At 45.3% G+C, this 22,651-nt stretch overlaps 1 protein-coding gene across 1 annotated transcript in view; it reads left to right on the forward strand.

Moving 5' to 3' along the window:
* Positions 1-22,651, forward strand: part of LOC125921303 (Down syndrome cell adhesion molecule-like) — an 89,079-nt gene that overhangs the window by 29,976 nt on the left and 36,452 nt on the right. Inside the window, exons 4-9 of the mRNA XM_049628771.1 lie at positions 2,527-2,644; positions 4,016-4,179; positions 5,779-5,877; positions 9,513-9,701; positions 11,141-11,431; positions 14,776-14,952. Of these exons, the coding sequence (XP_049484728.1) occupies positions 2,527-2,644; positions 4,016-4,179; positions 5,779-5,877; positions 9,513-9,701; positions 11,141-11,431; positions 14,776-14,952 (1,038 nt within the window). The remainder of the gene's footprint in view (positions 1-2,526; positions 2,645-4,015; positions 4,180-5,778; positions 5,878-9,512; positions 9,702-11,140; positions 11,432-14,775; positions 14,953-22,651) is intronic.

The following is a 22,651-nucleotide window of genomic DNA, read 5'->3' on the forward strand; positions in this document are numbered from 1 at the left end:
GATTGTAAATGTTTGGTGGGTCCTAAATTCTCTGTTGTATGGATTTCTCCAGAAATGTTCAGCTTCTCATGTTCAAGTGGGGTTCCCTCAGAGTTAGGCTTGATCCAGATGGGTTTTCCAAAAAGGGACTGAGCTGAGGAACCTCTCAGGCACGGAGCAGATGTTCTAGATAAAAAGCTCCACCCAGAAGCCCCAGACACTGGCAAACCACAAAGGCTGACAGGATCAAGCCGGAGAGATGAAGCTTCCGGCAGCCCAAGGAGACTGGTCCGGGTTATCCTGTCATTGCTGGGAGATGGATGCAGGCAGCATCAGTGCAAATCTGTCGGTGGGAAGCAAAGTCCAAACTCTAGAGTTCGGGACTCCAGAGTCCCCGCAGAGAGGACTGCTGTTGAGCAGATCAAGTGGCAGAACGGAGACATGGACCCAGTCCCGGAGGAACACCATCCCGAAGGAGCCCAGGGCCAGGGTCGAGCAGTACAGGACCCAGGAAGGACGTCCAGGTGCAGGTGTATTGATTCTCGGAATCACCTGAGGTGCACGTTAAGACTCCTTAAACCCATCAAAGAGCCATTGAGTCACAGATCAGCATAGGAATCTGCATTTCTAACAGAGATTCTAGATGATTCTCTTGCCTGTGCCCATTTGAAAACCAGTTCTGGTGAGCTCTGTAGCTTATTAGTCTTGGAATTTCAGATGAGGACCCTTGACCTTCCAGCTGCCCCCAGTGGGCATTAATTCTACACACTGAGTGTGTCGGGCTTCAAGACAAAGTGGTTCTGGCCTCTGTTTCTCAAAATGCTGATGGGAAATTATTCATAAGGCCTGGAATTGATTTTAAGGGTTATAGCTAACACATGACAGCACTAAAATGGAATAGAGTCAGATAGTCTAGACTGACTTGAAAGGAGAAAAGTACAAAAGATCGGAATGCATGAAACGTGGCAAGTATTAATTTGGGGCACTTTGTCTTCACTCACGTCCCAATACGTGTATAACTTCTGGATTCAACGTGCAGTTCCTTACAGTAGGACGGGGGATGTTCAAAAGCTTGTAAGTCCCTACCTCTAGCTGGATTTCCTGATCATCCCAATTTTGCTGCAAAAATACTCCTCATCCTATAAAAGGATGGTCTGAAGGGCTTGAAATGGAGCATGCCATACCACCAATGCCAGAAGTCCAACGCGACCTGACCAAAATATTTTTGTTACGATAAAAAAGTAAAAAACGTCAATGACTGAAAAAGTGGCCTCCACCTTAGAATACCATGGAGAAAGTGTGCCGTCCATGAGCCGTCTCTGAAGGCTCTGCTCTAAGGAGGAAGACCTTGCTGTAATATTTGCTGCACAAAACAGGCTCAGCTTCTGAACCCACCAAGCATGCGGTTTCAGTTCTGGCCCACAGCACTCCGAACAATGAAAATAAGAGTTGTTTGGTAAACCTTAATGACCAAGGCTGGTGTTCTAGACCGGGATGCCTCTGTAATGACTTGACTCCATATTTCCTGAAATTCTAGGGCTTTCCTGGAGAGCCTGCTCCCCATGCCCATTGGCCAGTCCAGACCCTCAAGTCTCAGATGATTCAGGGTCCCAACACTGGTCCAATCTTTACGGGTCTAGAACCAGACTGGGGCTACCTTCCATATGTGGTCTCTGTGTCTATGTGTCTGGGCTGGCTGAGCTTCCAGAGGGTGTGTCCCAGAAAGCAGTATCCCGACGTGTGGCAAAGGTGGGGCACATTGTTTCGCTTCTGGAAGACTTATGTCTTGGGGTCAGCTTCCGTGTCTCACCCAAGAAGATAGCGCTAGGAACCCGTCAGGGCCAGCTCCTCGGTCTGCACGGAGGCCCCTGCCGACACAGGTGCACCCGGGCTCTCTCCTGTCTACTCCTGCTGCTTTGGGACCGTGCCGATACCAGATGCCTCTGGCAGATGCTTCTGTTGGAGCATCTGAATCAGTGTCCCAAACAGTGTTCCTCGAGAGAAGCCACTCTGAAAACATTCGCTGTCCTTAACGTTTGTGCCAAAGACCAAATTGATACGATAAAGCCAGGAAAGTACCACAAAATTGATAAATAGAAGTTGTTCCAGTTTTACCTCTCCATCTTTTGGGGCTTTATGCCCTGTATTGTCTACTCTCTCCGATATTAAAAGTATATTGAATGTGCATTTTTGGTGTTGAGATAAATTGCTTAATAACGTGCCTTGACAAATAATTGGGCTCATAGAAAACACAGCTTGGGGCTGCTGGGCTTATGAAGACCCAAATATTTAATTTCGGCTCCTCACATTTAGTCAATAGGAGGGGAAAATGCTCCAGTAGGGATTTTCAGGTATTTGTATGTTCTTCCAAAGACAATCCTTTACACACATCCTGATACCAGGGAATAGTGTTGACAGGTGTGACATCAGTTGGCTGTGCTGCATTCACCCTTGTAGGGGGTGTTACTATATTGGGAAAGGTCATTTTGGCCTTTATGTCACTAAAGCCATGGTGCAATTGGACTTCTGCTGTGTTTGGTGCTCCAGCTCCGGCACGAATCCTGACCTTCAGTGGCACAGTGACTACCCCATGGATGAAAGACATCGCCTTACCTTGTAAAGCTGTTGGGGACCCTTCTCCTGCAGTAAAATGGATGAAAGACAGGTAACCAGTAACCTAATGTATGCCTTTAGTGAAACTCTAAGACAGTACATCAGACATACCAGGTTGGGGCTAGTGGTCTAATTCTAATTCTCCAGGAAAATTCCAGGAGACATCAAGTCTTCTGATGGAGAGGAAGTTGGCGTAGGGGGCAGAATCTCGGCTTCAGCACCAAAAGGGTCTGGTGTATTGTATCAATCTTCTGTAAATTCAGAGCCTTTCAATTCATAAGAGAATGCTTGAGAGGAAAATAGTCTAACCAACCCAATGATCTCTGCACTTCATCATGTAAATTTCCTCTATAACCAAGATGAACACTCCCACCCTCATATGAGACCGGGTGGCCATTTTTCTCCTTCTGAGATAATGGTCCAACTAACCCTACCTCCAGTGCTCTGAGAAATAACTTCAAGAAATGGAATGCATTAGGACTTCGCTAATAGAAAATCTGGTTTTCCACATTAATAGTAACTATTAAGATAATAGCAGCCAAGATAGGAGGGGGAAAGTGGGTGAGATGTGTTCTGTCCTGTAACTTTTCTAAGTGCTTGCTCTATGTTCAGAAGAAGAAATTGGAATATAAATAAAGGGCTGAGACTTCACTAATGAGCATGGAGATTTGATATAAAATGGGTTCAGAAGAGTGCTGATTTTCAAAGAAAAGCACTTAAAAGATATAAACTATTGAAATAATGGTCTTGGCCCAGGGACCACTTTTCTCCTCTCTTTTAAAATCAGTTAATCCAAATAAAAATAAGTAAATAAAAAAAAAAGTAAATAAAATCACTTAATCCAAGGAAATGAATAAGCTCCCAAGGGTCAAGAGGCATTCTGCCTGACGAGAGGATGACCCTAGGTGACTGGACAGTCGCCACCAAGGATACGGTTATGATCACAGGGAGCTCCCTTTACACTGAGACCAACTCATCACCCTCTTGAGAGACCACAGTCCACTTTCTTTGTCAAAATCATCAACACCTGTGAATTTAAGCAGATCTACAAGAGACCCTCAAATTTAGTTGTCCCTATGCGATTGGGTCCAAATGGCACTTCTGTCCCAGAAGGAATTTTTACAAGAGGAAGTCGCCGTGCGTACATGGTGGAGGAGAGAGAGAGACACCCATTAGGGATGTGATGGGCCCTGACAGATGTGAGAGCCAGAATCCAAGCCCCCAGCACAGAGCTAACTTCCACCATAGCCTGTTTTTTTTACAAAGAACGAAATTCAGCCGTTTGATTGTTTATGTCATAGAATCACAGTTTAGTTCCAAATGTGTTATCTACTTCAGAAAAGACTCTTTATGCTTTTCCCCAGTCTCAGCTAATTTGGATTGTAATTTCTTTAATCTGTGCCCTTTTCTTCCTGTGAGGCAGTAACGGGACACCCAGCCTGGTAACGGTTGATGGGCGGAGAAGCGTCTTCAGCAACGGGAGCTTCGTTATCCGAACCGTGAAGGCGGAGGACTCCGGCTATTACAGCTGCATCGCCAATAACAACTGGGGATCGGATGAGATTATTTTAAATTTACAAGTACAAGGTACAAAACCTGGGGACTCTTTTTAACGGCTTCTTTAGATGCGTGCCTATATGCGAAGAGTCACATCGACCTGATCTAAAAATCAGCCTTTCTAAGGAGCTCATTGCTATTTTCTAGTACAAAAATAGATAAATGCATGCTCATTTTGGAAAATGGAATGCTGCCAATCAAAGAAAATAGAAACGTTCATCGTCCCAAAGATAACACTAGAAAAAGGATAAAAGATATATCGTTATTATCTTTTACTAACGTTTTTGCGTCGTGGAGAAAGTTCATCTTGATAATGTCCACCAATTGCATGGTTTCTTTTACATATGTGTAAGTGTAACCCACAAGACATAAACAAAAGATAGGCCTAAACTGAGGTCTTCTATCTGCTAATTGGCTAAACTTTTCTATGCAATGTACATTAAAAGGACTCCAACCAAGCAAACTGCTATAATATTTGGTGGGGTTTTTAATACAGCGTATATGGTTTTTCTTGATATCAGACACAAAAAGTACATGACAAATCCAAGATGGTCAAATTAAAGCCAGGTGTAAAATCCCAAGTGGTCACCATCTCGGTTCAGGTTTGGTTGCACAGTGATACTTTATCAGTAGAAAAATCAAAGGGTATGCTTCTTTGGATTTAAGTGGTGTCACATTAATAAATCACAGCGAGTAACAATAAAATTAGTATTGTCCTCAGTGAGAGACGAGGGGAAGAGAGCAAGTATATTTTTAAAAAATGACACAAAGTCGATCTGCAGCTTCAAGTAAATTGGAGCCAACAGAATTCCATGGTGTTTTAGAAGACTGACGTGATATTGTGACTCTTAAAGGGGTCAGTTTTCCCCACCTTCAATATATACGGGCCTCTCTCAGAAGAAAAGAGATGGGCATTTTATGGGAAGCTTTCTATATCATTTGGATAACATGATTCTGAATTTCTTCCATGGTTCTGTCTTCGGTGCTGACCCAAAAGAATATTGAGGTCCATCGGTTGGAAGTTATGTATTCTTCAGACCTTGTATGAGTATGCAAGTTCTTGTGTAGCCACTCAATGGCACGCCTTTGATTTTCAGAGTTGAGTGTGTGTGTGTGTGTGTGTGTGTGTGTGTGTGTGTGTGTGAGTGTGTGACATCTTGGAAGAGTAGCTTAAAAAGTGGAAATTTTTACAGTTCTTTTTCTCACTAGCCATTCTCGCCTCCCCCTCCCCCTCCCTGAGAACAGAACAGCTAAGTGGGTGCCACTTATCTTTCTCACTTGAATCATGGCTGAAATTCAGAGTAATGCATGCATCCTTAGTAAGTTGAAAGAAGATTTCAATCAGCGACGAACAACTCAGAAATTCAAGGAATCCGAGCGGAAATGTGTTCGATATAAATCCAAGTAGAAACGCGGTTTTCCGTTAAGTAATAGATTCAGTCTGCTCTATCTCTTTAACCCAGGACATCGACTAAATAGACACTCTGACAGAAGTGAATTGCGTATTTTGGCACCCTAAAACACTTATTTAATAAATGGTTGTTAAAAATGATTTGGTAAATGGCTGTTAAAGCAGATGAAAGATGTGAAAAACTGATTCTTGTCTCCTAAAAACTGTTCCCTATCTAGTTCCACCTGATCAGCCTCGGCTTACAGTGTCCAAAACAACGTCTTCTTCCATTACCCTCTCGTGGCTCCCTGGAGACAATGGGGGCAGTTCCATCAGAGGTAATAAGCAGTAGGTTGTCCACAGTCATTAATTGTCATTATCCCCAGGCCAATAAGTGACACATCTTCATCAAGTAATCGTTATGTGTTAGTTATAATTAATTCTCCCACTACCTCAACAGCAAGCCACACATCTATTTTTATGGTATGTACTGAAACTCATCATCCATCCGAGGCATCTCATTCACAAATTTATCATTATGCATCCAATTTGAGTGAAAGGTTAACAAAGGCAGAAGAGAAAGAAAGAATTTGGTAATCTCTCCCCCAAGATTCTGCATACTGTTTCTTCCCCATGTTGTCAACACTCCGTCATTCATTCACTCTCGTACTCAATCATTCATTCAAATAACCACAGTTTTCTTTCTAACTTCTAAAACAAGGAAAGATGGAGAACCTAGAATTTATATGGGAAATGATCTATTTGCACAAAGCTTTTGCAATTAGTCCATAGCAGAAAAGAGTAAAGGATGTTTGTCCTGAGGAACAAAGTAGCGTGATATTTCTAGCCGGCGTGAAGTTGGGAGAGCATCACTCTAAGCAAGCTGTGGCCCCAGGAAAGGAAGAGAATCTGGAGGAACAGACTGAAGATGCACAGGGGTGGGGGGCTAGTCCTAGAGCACATGGGAGGGGGTAGCCGGCTTGGATTTCCAAAAGCAGAGACCATCCCTTCTTCTGAGTAAGGAGCAGACAATTGGAAATAGGGGCCATTTCAGGGCAAAACCAGTGGGATGCTGGAGTCAGCTCCTTTCCAACTCACGAGAGCAAGCTGTCTTCTCTCTTCCCCACCTTGCACTTACTGACTACACCCAGGCTGGGGATCTTTATACACCACAGAAATCAGAAATGCTGCTGGTCAGGGCTCCATTTCTTTCTTTCTTTCTTTCTTTCTTTCTTTCTTTCTTTCTTTCTCTTCCTTCCTTCCTTTCTTCCTTCCTTCCTTTCTTCCTTCCTTTCATTCTTTCTTTCTCTTTTTCTTTCTCTTCCTTCCTTACTTCCATTCTTTTTCTTTCTCTTTTTCTTTCTTTCTCTTCCTTCCTTCCTTTCTTCTTTCATTTTTCTTTCTTTCTTTCTTTCTTTCTTTCTTTTTCTCTTTCTTCCTTCCTTCCATTCTTTCTTTCTCTTTTTCTTTCTCTTTCTTTCTTTCTTTCTCTTCCTTCCTTCCTTCCTTTCTTCCTTCATTTCTTTTTTCTTTCTTTCTTCCCTCCTTTCTTTCTTTCTTTCTTTCTCTTCCTTCCTTCCTTTCTTCCTTCCTTCACTTCTCTCTCTCTCTTTCTTTCTTTCTTTTTGAACAGCCAGTTGTTAAACATTTATCAGCACTCCACTGAGTGAAAGGGAGGATCTTCCCTTTAAAAAAATACCACGTGGCTTATTGGGTAGTGAGGATGTGTTTGTGGTTTTGAGGGAGTATGGGGAAGTGAGGAAGATTTGTAACAGCTGCCATGTGAAATGCACAGGGAGTCATTAATAGACCAACAAAGTCATTGCCAAGAGGGAACGAGGCCCCAGCTGCAGATAAATAGCCCAAATTGTGATGGTCACAATTTTCAGTTTAATGACTTCCTCAAGTGGTGCCGGACAGCTGGGAGGAAAAGTGGATCTCAGGTTACCAGAGCTGATGACTGGCCCAGTAAGTGTGGCCAGAAGTCATAAGAGTGAGTGAAACCAAGTTCCTGGTGAAAATGGCCTCCTGAAGATTCTAGGCTGGTTAGAGAACATTGTTATGGGGGAAAAAAATGGGGCATTGAGGTAAGAGTTCAAGGGATTCTAGGACCCCAATCTCAAATGAAATGAAGTTTTGGTTCTGTAAGCATGAGAGCAGGGGAGAGGTAGTACAGAAAGTGTCAGAGTGGAAGGTCTTGGAGATGAAGCCAGTTTTAGTAATGAAGAATTTCCAAACAAAGACAAATGGGGGTCCCTGAAACACAGTGGTGGCCAAAGCCATTGGCACGGGGGATCCCATTGCCAAGGGTTATAAAAGCTTCCCAGATGTGATTTGGATGGAGGAAATTAGAAGGAAAGTATACTCCCGGTTATGTCCAGGGCAGCAAGGAGGTGGTTTGGGCAGGGCTGGAGGGGAAGCCAAGAAATGATGTTGGGAGCATGGGGAACACAAACCCTCAGCCACCTGTCAGGTACTGAAGGAGATTTGAGGGGTGCAGATAGGAACCCTCAAAGAGAAAAGAAGGCTGGGAAAGGAAGAGGGACCCCAAGGATGCAGAGGACCAGAGGGGAAGGAAGGAGCAAAGAACAGGGAGGTTGCAGACCCTGACCCCAGAAGGAAGAATCAAGGACAGGGGACCTCCATGTGGGAGGTCTGCAAAACACTTACTGCTGCCAGTGTGGGGTTAGGAACCTCTGTAGCGCAGAGCTGAGAAGTGTCTTGCCTGTGTTAAAAATGGAGCCCCACGGGCTGGAGGAAGATACAAGCCCACTGGTGTGGAGGCACCATGCACCAGGCAGACTGGTACCTGGGTTGTCGGGGTATGAATATGGAGGAGACAGGGACAGAGAAAACCAGACATGTTTGACCCCAGGAATTGGCTGGGGCAACAGGGGTGAAGGCCATACCAAGGAGGAATGCCTCAGTGATCACAAGGGCCAGGAGTGCTGGCTTCGGAGTCTGAGGTGGGTTTTGAATCTTACTGATGGGGCTCTAGGATAGTCCCCTAACCTCTCTGGACTTCAGGGTCTTCATCTCACTGTGGAGACAATCACTGTCTCAGAGGTCCAGGTGAGGTAATGAAAGGAACGGGGTGAGGACAACGAATGGCACGTGGTGAGCACTCAAGAAATGGACGGTTGATGTTCGTGGTAGTAGGAGTGCAGGTAATAGTGGTCATGTGTGGAGATGAACTGTTGGAAGGATTTTTCAGACAAGGAGAGGCAGGTTGCCGTTGAAGTGTTGGGATGGCTACAGGATTTAGAGCTGGTTCCCTTTGTGGTTGTGGACTGGGTAGGGGTTCGTGGATGAGATTCCTACCCCCTTGATCACATCGGTCCAGCTTTTCCAGAGCTTTGGTTCTCTTGAAAATAATTCAGCTTCGGATCATGATGATAGCCCAGGATTCAGGCACGTGTGCTCTGAAGCCAGATGTCTAGAGATTTCGTGCCTACTCCCTGCTGCCCGCGCCACCTTTTTTCTTCTTAAATTTTTTTTAATGATATATTTTATTTCTGAGAAAGAGAGAAAGAGAAAGACAGATTGCGAGGGGGGAAGGGCCAGAGAGAGGGAGACACAGAATCCCAAGCAGGCTCCAGGCTCCAAGCTGGGGCTCAAACCCACGAACCATAAGATCATGACCTGAGCTGAAGTTGGATGCTTAACTGACTGAGCCACCCAGGAGCCCCCACTACACCGTTTAAAAGGAAATGGGGAGAAAGTGGTTTTATTTTCACCATCCCACTTAGCGATACACTATAGTAATGTCGGGTATGGCCTAACTACTAATGAAAACATCATCATGGCACTCCTCCTAGCCTAGGTTCAATTTCCTGCATCAGGGAGACTTCAGATGTTCTCTTCCAAAGATGTGTGAATTCTGAGAACTTTCACCCCATACAAAATGCAAACGTCCACCAGCTTCTAGGAGAACGGAAATAATGCTCTTTTAAATATCTCGTGCTTTCTGTAGGATACATATTGCAGTACTCTGAGGACAACAGCGAGCAGTGGGGAAGTTTTCCAATCAGCCCAAGTGAGCGCTCTTACCGCCTGGAAAACCTGAAGTGTGGTACTTGGTACAAGTTCACTCTTACTGCGCAGAATGGAGTGGGACCAGGACGCATAAGTGAAATCATAGAAGCGAAAACGCTGGGGAAAGGTATGTATGCCTTCTGGTTTCTACATTTCCTGTTTTCGAGATCGAATGGGGGATCGGAATCCCAAAAGATGCATCATGTATTTGCACGCTCGGTTGTGAGTTTGAACCTTGTGGTTCCCGAAACAGGTCTGGAAGAGTTACAGTGAAATGAGAGAGGTGGCCAGTCTTTAGAGAATATCCTGGTTCTCTTTTTTCATTATCTCATTTGCAGTGGAGAAAAGGAGTAGCAGTTGAAGATCAAGGGCTGTGGTGCCAACATAAAGTGCCCCGGCTGGGTGGCCATGAATTTAGACATTTGCCCTGTCACCTTCTTCTGGTGTGATCTTCTTCCTCAGTCACCCCATGACCCCTGCATCCAGAACTTTTCACATTGCCTCAGAGGCCTCCCCCTTTTCAGGTGGGAAGTGAGTGGGATAGACTGTTGACCTTTAATGTGAATTGGTTTTTAATCTGAAACATGGACGTTGGAGGAGATGAACCCCGAGAGGAAAACGACACTCAGTGGTGTAATTGCAATCTGGGGACACCAGTAAGAGGAGGGGTACAGTGGCACGTGGGTGTAGGTGAGGCAGTGAAGAGAGAGTCTTTGTGGCTCCCCCTCACATCTGACTCCCATCTGGTGCACGGGATGGCAAAAGAGCTAGAGATGGGAAGACAAAGGTGCTGTTTGGATCTGGCACCAGAGTTGCGGATAAGATGCGGCCAGGGTTCAAAGGGTGAGGTGTTGATTTATGCAGAAATATATCCATTAGTCTCTGGGCTCCAGCAGGAAGTGCTTGGATAGCAAGGGATACCTGCTTGCACTTCCCAAATTCAACTAGACTTCTCTTGAGTCAGATCTGTCCGCATGAGAGTAGAAACAGGTCAGCTCGATACACAACACTGATTCCTTCAGAACCACTCAAGGAGGGGCTCCTGGGTGGCTCAGTCGGTTAAGCACCTGACTCTTGATTGTGGCTCAGGTCATGATCTCACAGTTGTGAGATTGAGCCCCATATCAGGCTCCGTGCTGAGTGTGGAACCTGCTTAGGACTCTCTCTCTTTCCCTCTCTCTCTCTCTCTCTCTCTGCCCCTCCCCTGCACTCTCTTGCACACGCTCTCTCTCTCAGATAAATAAACATTAAGAAAAGAAAGAGAACCACTCAAGGAAACGCATTCATGAAAATAGCACTGTTCTTCAAGAGCTCTAAGATACACAAAAATAACCCCTACCCACTCAATTTTCCCTCTCCCACCCAGGTTATTATGGTTGGAGACTGCCCATTGGTCCATAGGTCCCTATAAATAGCGGACACATTGCAAGTGGCCTATGATCCAGACTTGGGCCGAACTCCTCCCCCAGGTGGGGAAGGCAGCCAAAAGAAGCTGTGTGACTGCTCTGACAGCCTTCATGGGTGTATCCCATGAGCTGACCCACCCACTGTGCCTTCCCCCCTCAGAGCCCCAGTTCTCCAAGGAGCAAGAGCTCTTCGCCAGCATTAACACCACGCGCGTGAGGCTGAACCTCATTGGCTGGAATGATGGCGGCTGTCCCATCACCTCCTTCACACTTGAGTACAGACCCTTTGGGACCACGGTCTGGACCACGGCTCAGCGGACCTCTCTCTCCAAGTCATACATTTTGTACGACCTTCAAGAAGCCACCTGGTACGAGCTGCAGATGAGGGTTTGCAACAGTGCCGGCTGTGCGGAGAAGCAGGCCAACTTCGCCACGCTGAACTATGATGGCGGTAAGCCGGCTGGCTTCACAGCCCTCCTGTTTGTGTCGCAAGACGTGTGCATGTGCTTACTGTCCCTCTCCCATTCGGCATTCATCCTTGGCACAGGGCGACCAGCGCCCACAGAACCCTTTATGCATCAGGGCCATTCCGTTGGCTCCCTGTGAGGCTCCCTAGTTGACTGCGTTCACGTGACCATGGCTCTGTTCCAGAAACAAGGGGCTGAGGGCCAACGGGAATCTCCTTAGGGCATCTTGGTGCAGGAGTGATTTGTCTTCGGGCTGAAGGATTCTTAACGTTCACTTACCGAACACGTGGTTCTCTGCCTTTGTCAATGACCGTGAGCTAATGCTGCCTTTGTTGTCTCCTCACCCCTCCCCCACCCCATCCCAACCCACATAACTTCGTCTTTGCTCTCATTTAGCCCTTAAATTGCATGCGCAGAAACCGTTTTCATGGTAAAGGAGCTTATGTCAGGCCCTGAATGGAAATGGAGGCACTGATGAAAATAGAATAGTGTCGTAAGATATTAGTGTGTGTCCCACCCCCCTGCGCACACACACACACATGCAGTTCGCATGGCCTTTCTGAAAACGAGGCGAGGTGTCTTGTGATGTTTAGTCAATCAAAAATAACTGATACGAGTTTTTATCCTTTTCTTTTTCCTACAACTAGTATCAAAGGCCATTTACTGACATCTGAACAAATGCCCAGCCCCGTGAAGCTGAAAGGTAGTGTGTCATTGATTGCTCTGTGGTTAGGGAACTGTAGAAAGTCTTAAATAGCAGCATATGGGTGCTGATTTCTGCAGCTTTGTGGTGACTTTCACTCAGGGAAAAGCAGTGAGTAAGTTAGGAGCTCAATCACAAGACCCACCACAGTTCATCAGGATGCTTGGAGCTCCTGGCTTAGCATCCCCCTCACCCCTCTGAGCCTTCTGGCCAACACCACTGATTAGGTCAGACCACAGAGCTGGATGGCTTAGCCCAGAAAGTCTATACTGGAGCAAATACCCCAATGCTTTATTCATCACTAGGCAGGCTAAAGGGTGTCCCCTCCTCTGCTCATGTGTACTTGGGATCTTGCTTAATTAAAGCTCTAGCAAGAACCTCTTTGGGGTGGAGGCTATCCTGCCCTAAGCAGAGTGTCCGTGAACCCACAGACCCTCAGAAACAACCAAAGGAAGCCGACAAGGTGACGTGGGCTAGGATCCTCATTTGCCCGTTTTCTGTGGCCTGTGCTAGATGGCCCAGAACGAGTTCTTCCTGCTCTGGAACACTGTAAACCCATCCCCAAGTCTCCTTTCCGGGGCCGTCTCTCCACAAAGTCCCCCTCAGCCGGAGTCCAGACCATGCACGTAAGAAGGCCCTGCGGTGGAAGCCTTCCTGACATTGGTTACACCAGCCCTCAGTCATAGGCAAGGGATGTCGTTCAAGGGTGTCCCGTCTCCAAGCATCACCCACAGGCAGAGAGCAGCCCTTCCTATCGGCTTTCTCTTCCAACATGGTTTAAGTCTTTGATCTTACAAAATAAAGGACTTTCGCATACCAAACACCTTGCTTTGTATTTAGGAGTTCCCCCAAAGCCCTCTGCTAGCAGGTACATTTTGGGGCAGTAAGCGTACTTGTTATTTTAGCGTGTAAGTAAAATAAGTAAGTATTTACGCTTAAGTAAGCGTACTTCTTATTATCGGCTTACAGTAATTGACTTAAGATAATCACATGCCTGCACATCGCTTCTCTGTAATCTGTGGACATGCCAGAGCACTGGGCCTCGGCGTGCACATTGGCGATATGGTCACGCTAATCTTTGAATTAGAAACCACTCAACATGCAGAATTGGAAACTATGATTCAAACTTACAAAGCAACGTGCAGATTTTAAATGCTTGTCTGCTAAAAAAAAATTTAAAAAAAAGCAATGCTCTCATTTTATCCAAGGTCTTAGATTACAATCACGCAAAAGTCCTGTGAGCTACATTTGATTTTCTGAAATCTGAAATAATTTTATCGCAGTAGGAAACAAAAATACATACTTATATTTTCCTTGGAAAGGATTATGGATTTCTTTGAACTGACCCCATGGATCTATAGCTTCAACATCTCTTTTGTCATATCTGGCTGAAGGTTTTCCTTTGATTTTTGGAGAAATGGATGTGGGCAATTAGCCTCACGCCCGTGCCAGTCAGACCTCAGATGCTTCCCTTTCTTTCTTTGACTCTTTCTTCTGCCATTTCCTTAGTCAAACGGTAGCACGGGTCCTTCTGCCGTCTTGCTTTTGCAGACCGTCTTCACTGCATCCTCTTACATGGGTTCTGAGCATCCCAGACTCGGGATTCCAGCTAAAAACACTGCACAGTTGGAAGAACCCTTTTCTTGGCCTCGGCAGATAGCATAGGGGACTGGGATTCTGTTATCCCTGCTCTACTTACGAAATGCAGGCTGAAGACCATTGGTGTGCAGGGACGAATTGCATTATCTTTGCATTATTTTTTCCTAAGCCCCTGACTTCCTGGCCCTTGGTTTACCTGGAAAATACAGTGGGCTGGAGAGTCTTACATAATGGAAGATGCCAGAATGCATGCCCCATGAAGTGAGGATGTATGTTTGAATCTCTGCACCCATTGTGTTCAGGCTCTACGTAGAAAGCAGCTTGAAATAACTCAGAGTTCAGTCTACTTAGTCGTTTCCTTATAATTCTAAGTAACTTAAATTTCATGACACTGTATCATAATGCCTGATCATTAAGGAGCTTGCTTTGGGGACCTGGATGCTTCCTCTTTTTCCACAGCTCTTGTACCCTAAAAGGAGAGCTTCTAAAGTAGAGTTGGTCTTAAGCCTGTGATAAAAAACAAGGGAAGAGCCCCACAGAAAGGGATGTTAAGCTTCTTTAAGCCAGTGTGGCTGGTACAGTCTCCCTTCAGACTCCTGTCCACTTGCCAGACCTATTGTTCCTTCTTTGATGTGCAGCTTTTCAAACAGCCTCCGTCAGTTGCCCTGAGGGTGACAATTCCAGGTAGATGCACGTGGCTTTTTAAAGCCCCTCGCCTGGACAGTGTGGTCTTCAAGGGCGTGAGCCCAGCAGTACGTTGCAAAATGAAGTCCCTTTCAAAGAAACGCGCTTCACCCTTTGTGCAGATCCCTAGCTGATGTGCTGCCGCATAAGTTGAAAGTTGGGCAGAGGAGGGGCGTGAGAAAGTAAACAAATCAGCAAGGACCTAGATAAAGAGTTCCTCTCATCTCTCATCACCCTGGACACCCCTGGATCACACTGCGCGCCTCTTGTAACCGTCATCCCTAAAACCTCCTCCATGCTGTCTTCATTAATAGCCATCTAACACCATGGCCCTGCTTTCAGGTACAATCCCTCCACTCACTAAGTCGGTTGTCCAAAGCGAAGAAGGGCTGACGACCAATGAGGGGCTCAAGATGCTGGTGACCATCTCCTGTATCCTGGTGGGGATCTTGCTTCTGTTTGTGCTCCTGCTGGTGGTGCGGAGGAGGCGGCGGGAGCAGAGGCTGAAGAGGCTGAGAGGTGAGTGGAGGCCCCGCGGTCACCCGCACGCACCGTCGCTGGACAGCCAGCCTGGCAGCAACCCGGCGAAGGTCCCCCAGCTGCCTGACTCTGTGACGTGCCTTCAGCAGGACCGCAGAGCCTTGGAGGAAAGCTGCACACGTGTCACCACTCGCACGATCAGAAACTGAGCAAGGGTCAGCCACACCCCGGTCTCCTAAATCCTAGACATCAGGAGGCCAAAAAAATATATATATATATATACATTTTCTCATGGGTTTTGCAACTCTGCTTGCTTTCATTCTCAGCCCATTCCAACGATGCCGTCAATTATGGCTTCCTTTTCAAAAAGCCCTATCGCATGTGCTGTGGCAGTGAGAACTGTTTTATTGCTGGGAAGCGGAAATTGAGGGCTTGTGGTAAAGCATTGTGAGGCAGAAGACACACACTCCCAAATTAGAAATTTGAGCTGAAGCCCAGTGTAAGAGTTTCACTCTAACTAAAAAAACAAAAAAACAAAACAAAACAAAACAAAAAAGCCATGGAAAACAAGAGCCTAGGCCAGACGAGAGCCATTGTTAGCAGGCTGGTCCCATTATTACTCTGTCCCGCTCCGGGAGGTCCTGGTGATGAAGCTATTTCCAGCTTCTGGCCGAGGGCCCGTCCTTGCCCTTGCCCTGCGGTGTGAGGACAGCGAGCCCTTTCAAACATGCGACCCCCTACAGGAAGAGCATCTGAGTCCTTGGCTTTTCACCTGTCAGGGTATGTAAGCAGGCCACTTTTTTTTATATAAAATGCGGGGACACTATGTTCTCGTTTTAATGTCAGTCCAGGGTGGAGTGATGTCACGCAGCCTCCTGCATGCTCCTCAAAGACACGTCTGCGGAACAAGTAGCACCGTCCCCAGTACGTATCTGTGACATCCCCAGACAGCGCTGATGCGCACGGAAAACGTTGACCTCTTCCGTAAGCGCTCCAGTTGACCATAATCCAGTTAGAGCAGCAGAATGTGGTAATATTTTCTCCAGTCTGTGCTTATGCAAAGCATCCCTCTTTATGTGACCCTAACACGTTTTCCCCTCAAGTTGCTTCCACCTTGCCGACAAATTAAAATATCTGAAATACGTTGCACTCCATGGGTACGCATTAATAACCCTTCCACTTAAATCTCCTGTAGCCCCATAAAATTTCAGAGGAACCGTCGATCTCATGGAAATATCTTTTCTAAACGGCGTTAACCACTGACTTAATTTTGCAGGCTTACCTTAGTAAACCCCACATCCCAAGCACTGTGCTTGATGCCTTGATGTATCAAGATGAAGAGAAAGAGCCTTCTGAACTTTGGGTTTAGCGTAGGAGGCAGACATATGAGCATCTACCAGGAAAAGAACAAAAATGTCACGAATGCTAAAATCGGGCTTCAAACAAATCCTACGTAAGCACAAAAGAGGGAGCAATTAATCCCAACTGGGGAGAGACCGGGAGGCCATCTAAGAGCTCGCTAAGAGCAACGTATTGCTTAACATTTGGAGAAATCCAGGATAAAGGGAGCTGTGTTGGATTCTTTTCACAAGTGCTCCTCACTAAGATACCGAAAGGATGTTTCCATAACCCTGTCACAGAAAACAGAATCCCACATTCTGGACTTTGGGGACAATGTTATCGAGGAGTCAGTAACTGACAGACCGGCAAAGGTCTGTCCTTGTCGCGTTTCGACAGCCAAATCCAACTAGCTGCATTTCGAAGGCTATGAATTGGTCATGGCACATCTCATAAGACCCACAGTAAAATTTTTGGATTAGTCATTTCTATTTGACCACGAGGGTTCCGCAGCAAATGCATTAAACATGAAGGCACTCCTTCCCAGCATTCTACGACCCTCTGCCAAATTTATCGTTCTGCTCTCCCCTGGCCCCATTGCGTTCTCCTTCTTGCCCAGTTCAATTTACCCTATGCTGCTTGTAATTTAAGCACCCCAGTCTCCAAAGATGTTAAGGACGCTGCTGACTCTTCCCAAAGCATGGGGCCGGACTGATGGCAGGCCCATGCTTCCTTTATTTTCCTTCTTAACAGTGCCTTGTAATTTAGTAATTGCTTTGCAAGGGCTCCTGCCAGAAAATATCCAGGGACTGGCATTTTTATTGTTGGCGTCTCTACCTCTAGACACCAGTATTTTGTGGCGGATCTTGGTAGAGAAAGCAATGCATCACATGAGAGAGCCTTTCACTACCCGGGAACGGTTTTGTTTTCTTTATGCCTGAGAAAAAAACAGAGCCAACACAAAGGTTTCAGCAGGAAGAAGATAAGTGCCGTGGCAAAGAGGCTGTGTTTATGCAAGATGCCGAGAAGACAGGAGTTTCAGAGAAGTAGACTGCCGTGATACAAAAGTCACTGCAATCTTGCATTTTGTACACGCTTCGTAAAGCCTTCCTGATCCAGAGTCAGACAAGAGGGCAGCAAGAACGCAGAGGGCTTGGGCACCCAATTCTACCTGCTCCGTCACGGCAAGTTTTAATGTGGACGCACAGAAGGAAATCGAATTCAACAAACCATTCTTGAACCATTATCTACCACGTGCTGGGTGTAACTGCTTTTCAAACCAACGTAAAATGTTCTTTTTAACTACTTCCGTTTGATCACAAGGGTTTGCCCAGGTCCCAGATGGAAAAAAGATGACTAGAACCCCATCCCAGAACCGTAGAAGCTGACACCCTAGTGGCAGCGAGTAAAGGCTTACAAGAGACAGACATCTGCCTATAACTGTGAAAAGTGTAGCATAAAAGGACAGAGTAAGTGTCATGGGTTATAGGGGAGGGGGTGGGCAGTTGTTAGTGAAAGGCCAGGTCTTGTCCCCAAAATATCTGTCTTTCAGCCCGGCAGGGCTCCTGAAATATTAATTAATGACATGAAATGTTTCCAGTTCAGTCATAGAGGAAAACTATAGCCAGAGCTTAAAGTAGTAGATGCCTACCTATTAAACAGAGCTCATTAGTAGAATCGCCCACTTACAACCTGACCCACATAAGGCACAGGTCCTGTGCCTGGATTAGAGTGAGTTCAGATATATTCACAGATTCAACAGAAGACTTGCTTCATAAAATATTTTTACTGCCCCCAAATAAGGGCACTTCTAATAATACCTCGATGTTGCTTGAGCAACCACCAATCGAGATCAAAACCGGAAATAAAATATAGATTACAGAAAAATATTGTGATCTAATGAACACTCTAGGGGTTTACTATTTAGGGTCACCTCCATATTGTTGACCTTGTTTGATTTTTAGAAACTACTAAAAGTTTATAAGCAAAGAATGCTTTACCATGTAGACAAGCAACCTAGTTAGGTGAATATAACATAATGTTCTTTATGTAAAAGTGAAGGAAGGAAAGGAAAGGGCAGGGAAGGGAAGGGAAGGAAAGGAGATGGAGGGAGGGAAGGGAGGGAGGGAGGGAGGGAGGAAAGAAGGACGGGAAGGAGGGAGATGGGATACAAGCAATTGAGCCAACCTATATTTTTTCTTACCTGAGAACTTTCCCAATTTTAGAGCATAGCGACCTCCTAAGTCTAAATTGTCTACAAGTGCTACATTTTTTAAAAACCTGTAACCTTATCCAGGAGTCCAGAAGCCACATTTTTGCATGTAATCATACCCTAATTTTTTCTCCACTTCTAAGTCTTTCCATGTGCAAGATTACAGAACAAATTCCTGGCTGGGCCCATGATCCCAGAAGCCCTAACCTTGTAAAAATGCGATTCCCACATCAAGTAATCGACTCCATATCACTAAAAACCTCCTTTAGTGTGAGTCTACCCAAAAAGGTGCAAAATTATGTTGACACCGGCCAGTGAGGGTCAACTCACAGGCCAAGTCTAAGAGCTACTTCTGGGACTTCAAATAAGCTGTAGATTAAAAAAAAAAAAAAAAACAATGGATATCAAATTTGACCATGCTTCTGTGGCAAAATGCCTTTCTTCCTTTGAACAGAAGCATAGTTATTTTAAGCATGCTTTAAAATGGGTTAATAAAAAAAAATAAATAAATAAAAAAATAAATAAAAATAAAAATAAAATGGGTTAATATTATAAAAACAGATCAGTTCCAGAAGGCCATTCCCAGAGAGAATCTGGCCTCATGGTTCTACACGGGCACAGTTTAAGGTGGGGGGTGGGGTGGGCATGAGGAATTGTCATCATTTTCTGAGGTCTGACATTCCATTCATCTGTTCTGCAAATGAGCTCGAACTCTCCTCCTTTGTAAGAACAAAAGTCAGCTTGAATTTTAATAATCTAAAGGAAGAGCAGTAAAGAGACGTCATCACCAAGCTAATAAATGCCCAAATTGCAGTTTATTTAGGATCAGAAGCATGTGCTCTGAAACTTTATTCCTATGCTTTGCTTGCTTCCTACCTACTTTCCTTCCTCCCTTCCTCCCTTCCTCCCTTCCTCCCTTCCTCCCTCCCTGCCTCCCCTTCCTTCCTTCCTTCCTTCCTTCCTAGCTTCCTTCCTTCCTTTCTTTTTTTTCTTTTTTTCACCTTAATTTCTTAATAAAACTATTCTTTCAAAACACCAAATTTGCCACAGGAGAATTGAGTAAAAAGAGGCCTCTGTATCAGAGAGTGGGGAGCAAAGGAACGTTGGTATAGCGACAGGGCCAAGCCAAGGGCAGCCCGTGGAGTGAGGGACAGAGAGGGGGCGGTCAGGAGAGAGACAGTAGCCTCAGCCCCGGAGCTGTGCCCCGCCTGGGTGGTCTACTTGGTCCATGTTTGTACTTGCAGTTTTCTCAGATTGCAAGTATATATGGCTTTGTTTTTTTGGATATTTAGTTAGCCATGACTTTTGTGTCAGCTTTCATAGCATGCCAAGGGTTGGAAGTCCTGTTTGTCATCTGGTAAAAACATAAATGCAGGCTCATAGCCCTTACAAAAATAGCTACTTTATGAGACCCATTTCAATGCCACAGAAGGGCGGAGATTGTTGTGAGGGAGCCTGCAAGTAAGAACTTTTGATAGATAGTAAAGCTGGGTAAAATCTGATGCTCCCAAGCTGGTTTTTTGCTTTTGTGGGTGTGTGCAAGGGACTGTCCCACGGAAGCATGAACCTGAGCTTGTCCCATTTTGCCGAACTAGAACTTCACAAATGAGAAGTGTGGTCATGTAGCTATGGGTGGGATTTCTCCTCTATAAGAAAACATCTGGGCACACAAACCAGGAGGCAGCTCAGACTCTCCCTGGGCACAGCTGCCACACTTGATGCTCGCCGTGAACCCTCCTGACTCACCGTTCATGGTGTTGTCCAGTGGATGAGAACCTCCATGCAGCACACGGACCCACGGTGGGAACGGTGGTCTGCAAAAAGAACAGGGGAACTGGGCGAGACCACGCCGTGATATTCGTAACCTAGCGGGGGCGCTTCTTCCCAAGAGCCAACTGAATCGTGCATGCATCAACAGAGGACTCATATTTTCCACTTTTTGCCTTCCTCCTCCTCTGTAACTGCCTTGTATTAGTCTCTCCACAGCGGTGCAAACAGCTTAAGTATAAGCTTGACGTCATTATGCCCTGTTTTGCCGACATGACAAAGGAACTTGTCCAAAATCACGTATCAGGACCGAGCTAGTGAGAGCGCCCAGATCGCCGCTGCTTAACCCCGGCTCTCTTGCCGTGAAATTTCTTGGCATCAATATTATTGGCTTTGAAAGAGTTATCAGTGAAGCCTGAGGTCAGAAAGATACATTAACACAGAATCAACAGCTACTTTATAATTTTATTTTTTCCCATTGAAAATATTTCACTTGTCCATTTTCTATCTCTATGTTCACTATCTTTCCGGCTTCCCATATATTTAAAAATATATGTTCTTTCTTGTTTGCACATCTTCTACCTGATGCCCTTCTCTCTACTGCTTTTCCTCACTGGATTATTGAAAGGGGATTCTATACTCAGACGCATCACCTCTCACTAGCTCCTGAATCCTCACGGTCTCACTTCCACCCCCACCTTCCAAATGCTCTCCTGAAGGCAGATGACCAGTTACCTTCTGATCACCAAATTCTCCTTCCAGCTACCATTTGCTAGCCTTCTTTGCACGTTCAGAGTGTTACCAAATCGTATTTTTTAGAGCCCCTTTCTTCTGTGTTTCAGTATCATTAGACCATCCTGATGATATTTCATATTTCTCCGTGCCCCAACCCAAAAGAGTAAGAGGGAAACACAGAGCCAAGGATAGATATGTAGGAGTAGCAAAGGGCTTTAGGCAAGGTGTCACAAAGTCTAAATCTCAGATTGAGCTGAAATTTGTGGGGGGGAAATGTGACAGGCAACACAAGAAGCTGTTTAGCAAGAGAACAAGGCTTGAGATGATGTTCTCATGTTTAACAGATGGCAGGTAGAAAGAACGACTCAGCGTCTGCTTCGCTTTGATGTACACCAGGAGGAGTGCTATTCAAACCATAAAACGTGGAACAAGAATTATAAAAAAGGAAGGAAAGGACGGAAAGAGGGAGAGGGAACAGGAAAGGGGATAGGAGGGGAGAGGCAGGGAGGGAAAGAAAGACTGGGAGAGAAAAAAGGGGAGGGAAGGAAGGAAGGAAGGAAGGAAGGAAGGGAGGGAGGAAGGGAGGATAGAAGGTGCTTGAGAAAGTAATCAGAGCCCCTGATTATTTAAATTGATTTTTTCTTTCAAAATCTACTATATTCTAGTATTATGGGGGCAAAAGAGGGGATATTGCATAAAATAATAGTTCTGATCTCTTGCTGACAAGGAGGAAGCCATGTTTACAACAAACTATTACACAAATTCTGAGTCATCAGCCACATACCGTGGACACCAGTAAATGCTATGAAAATACACTGAAAGGAAAGATTTTTTTCCCACTGGAAATATTAGGAAGGGTATCACGTGGCACTGGTCCTTAGACCCCAAAGGATGATGTCTTGGGATTCTGGACAAAAATTTCCAGACATAATCCCCAAATCTTTGTGAATAATCTTTGAACCATCGAAATTAGAGGTGTTGGAAAATAGTCCTACTCCATACCTCTTTGCAAAAACAACAAATTCTAGAAATTATAGACTGAAATAAAGCAGGTTGTAGAAAGGAGGGTTTGTGAGCAATCAGAAATTATGAGGATCAGCCGAGGCCCGGACAAACCCCATTTGCATTTGGACAGGGCATAAGGGAGTACCAGGCTCTGGCTGATACAAGGGCAGGCTGAGCCCATTTTTGATGTGGCAACTCTCCCAGAGAGAAAGCTAGTGTATTAACGGGAAGAATCCAAATGTTAAGAGATTTTGAAAGGCTGGAACCAAAGAGATAAAATGTAGTGGGGAGAATTGTAAAGTCTTCTCTGTAAGTTGTAAACATTCATTTGCAACACACATAATGAGCATTGTGTTCTCACGGGTGTGTGATAAAGAGAATATCAAAACATAAGCAGTTTCTGTGCTCTGCCTCACTTAATAAAGGACAATAAGAAAGCACAGGTCTTTCACAGAGGAGAGTCCCAGGTAGAGGATTACGTAGAAATTATGCCATCTGAGGAGGGATTGAGGAAATGAGAAACCAGCTTGGAAAAGAGACAGATGGCACGCAGCTGCACGGAGATATTCACATGGCTTTTGAATGGAATGGCTCCAGGTGTCGTCATTGTATCCAGGCAGAAATTACATCAAGGGAGTTCAACACAAGAGCAGGAAGATGTTTCCCACAATTAAGCGTATC

The sequence above is a fragment of the Panthera uncia genome, chromosome C2, assembly GCF_023721935.1.
Source record: "Panthera uncia isolate 11264 chromosome C2, Puncia_PCG_1.0, whole genome shotgun sequence".
In the NCBI taxonomy this organism is placed as follows: domain Eukaryota; kingdom Metazoa; phylum Chordata; class Mammalia; order Carnivora; family Felidae; genus Panthera; species Panthera uncia.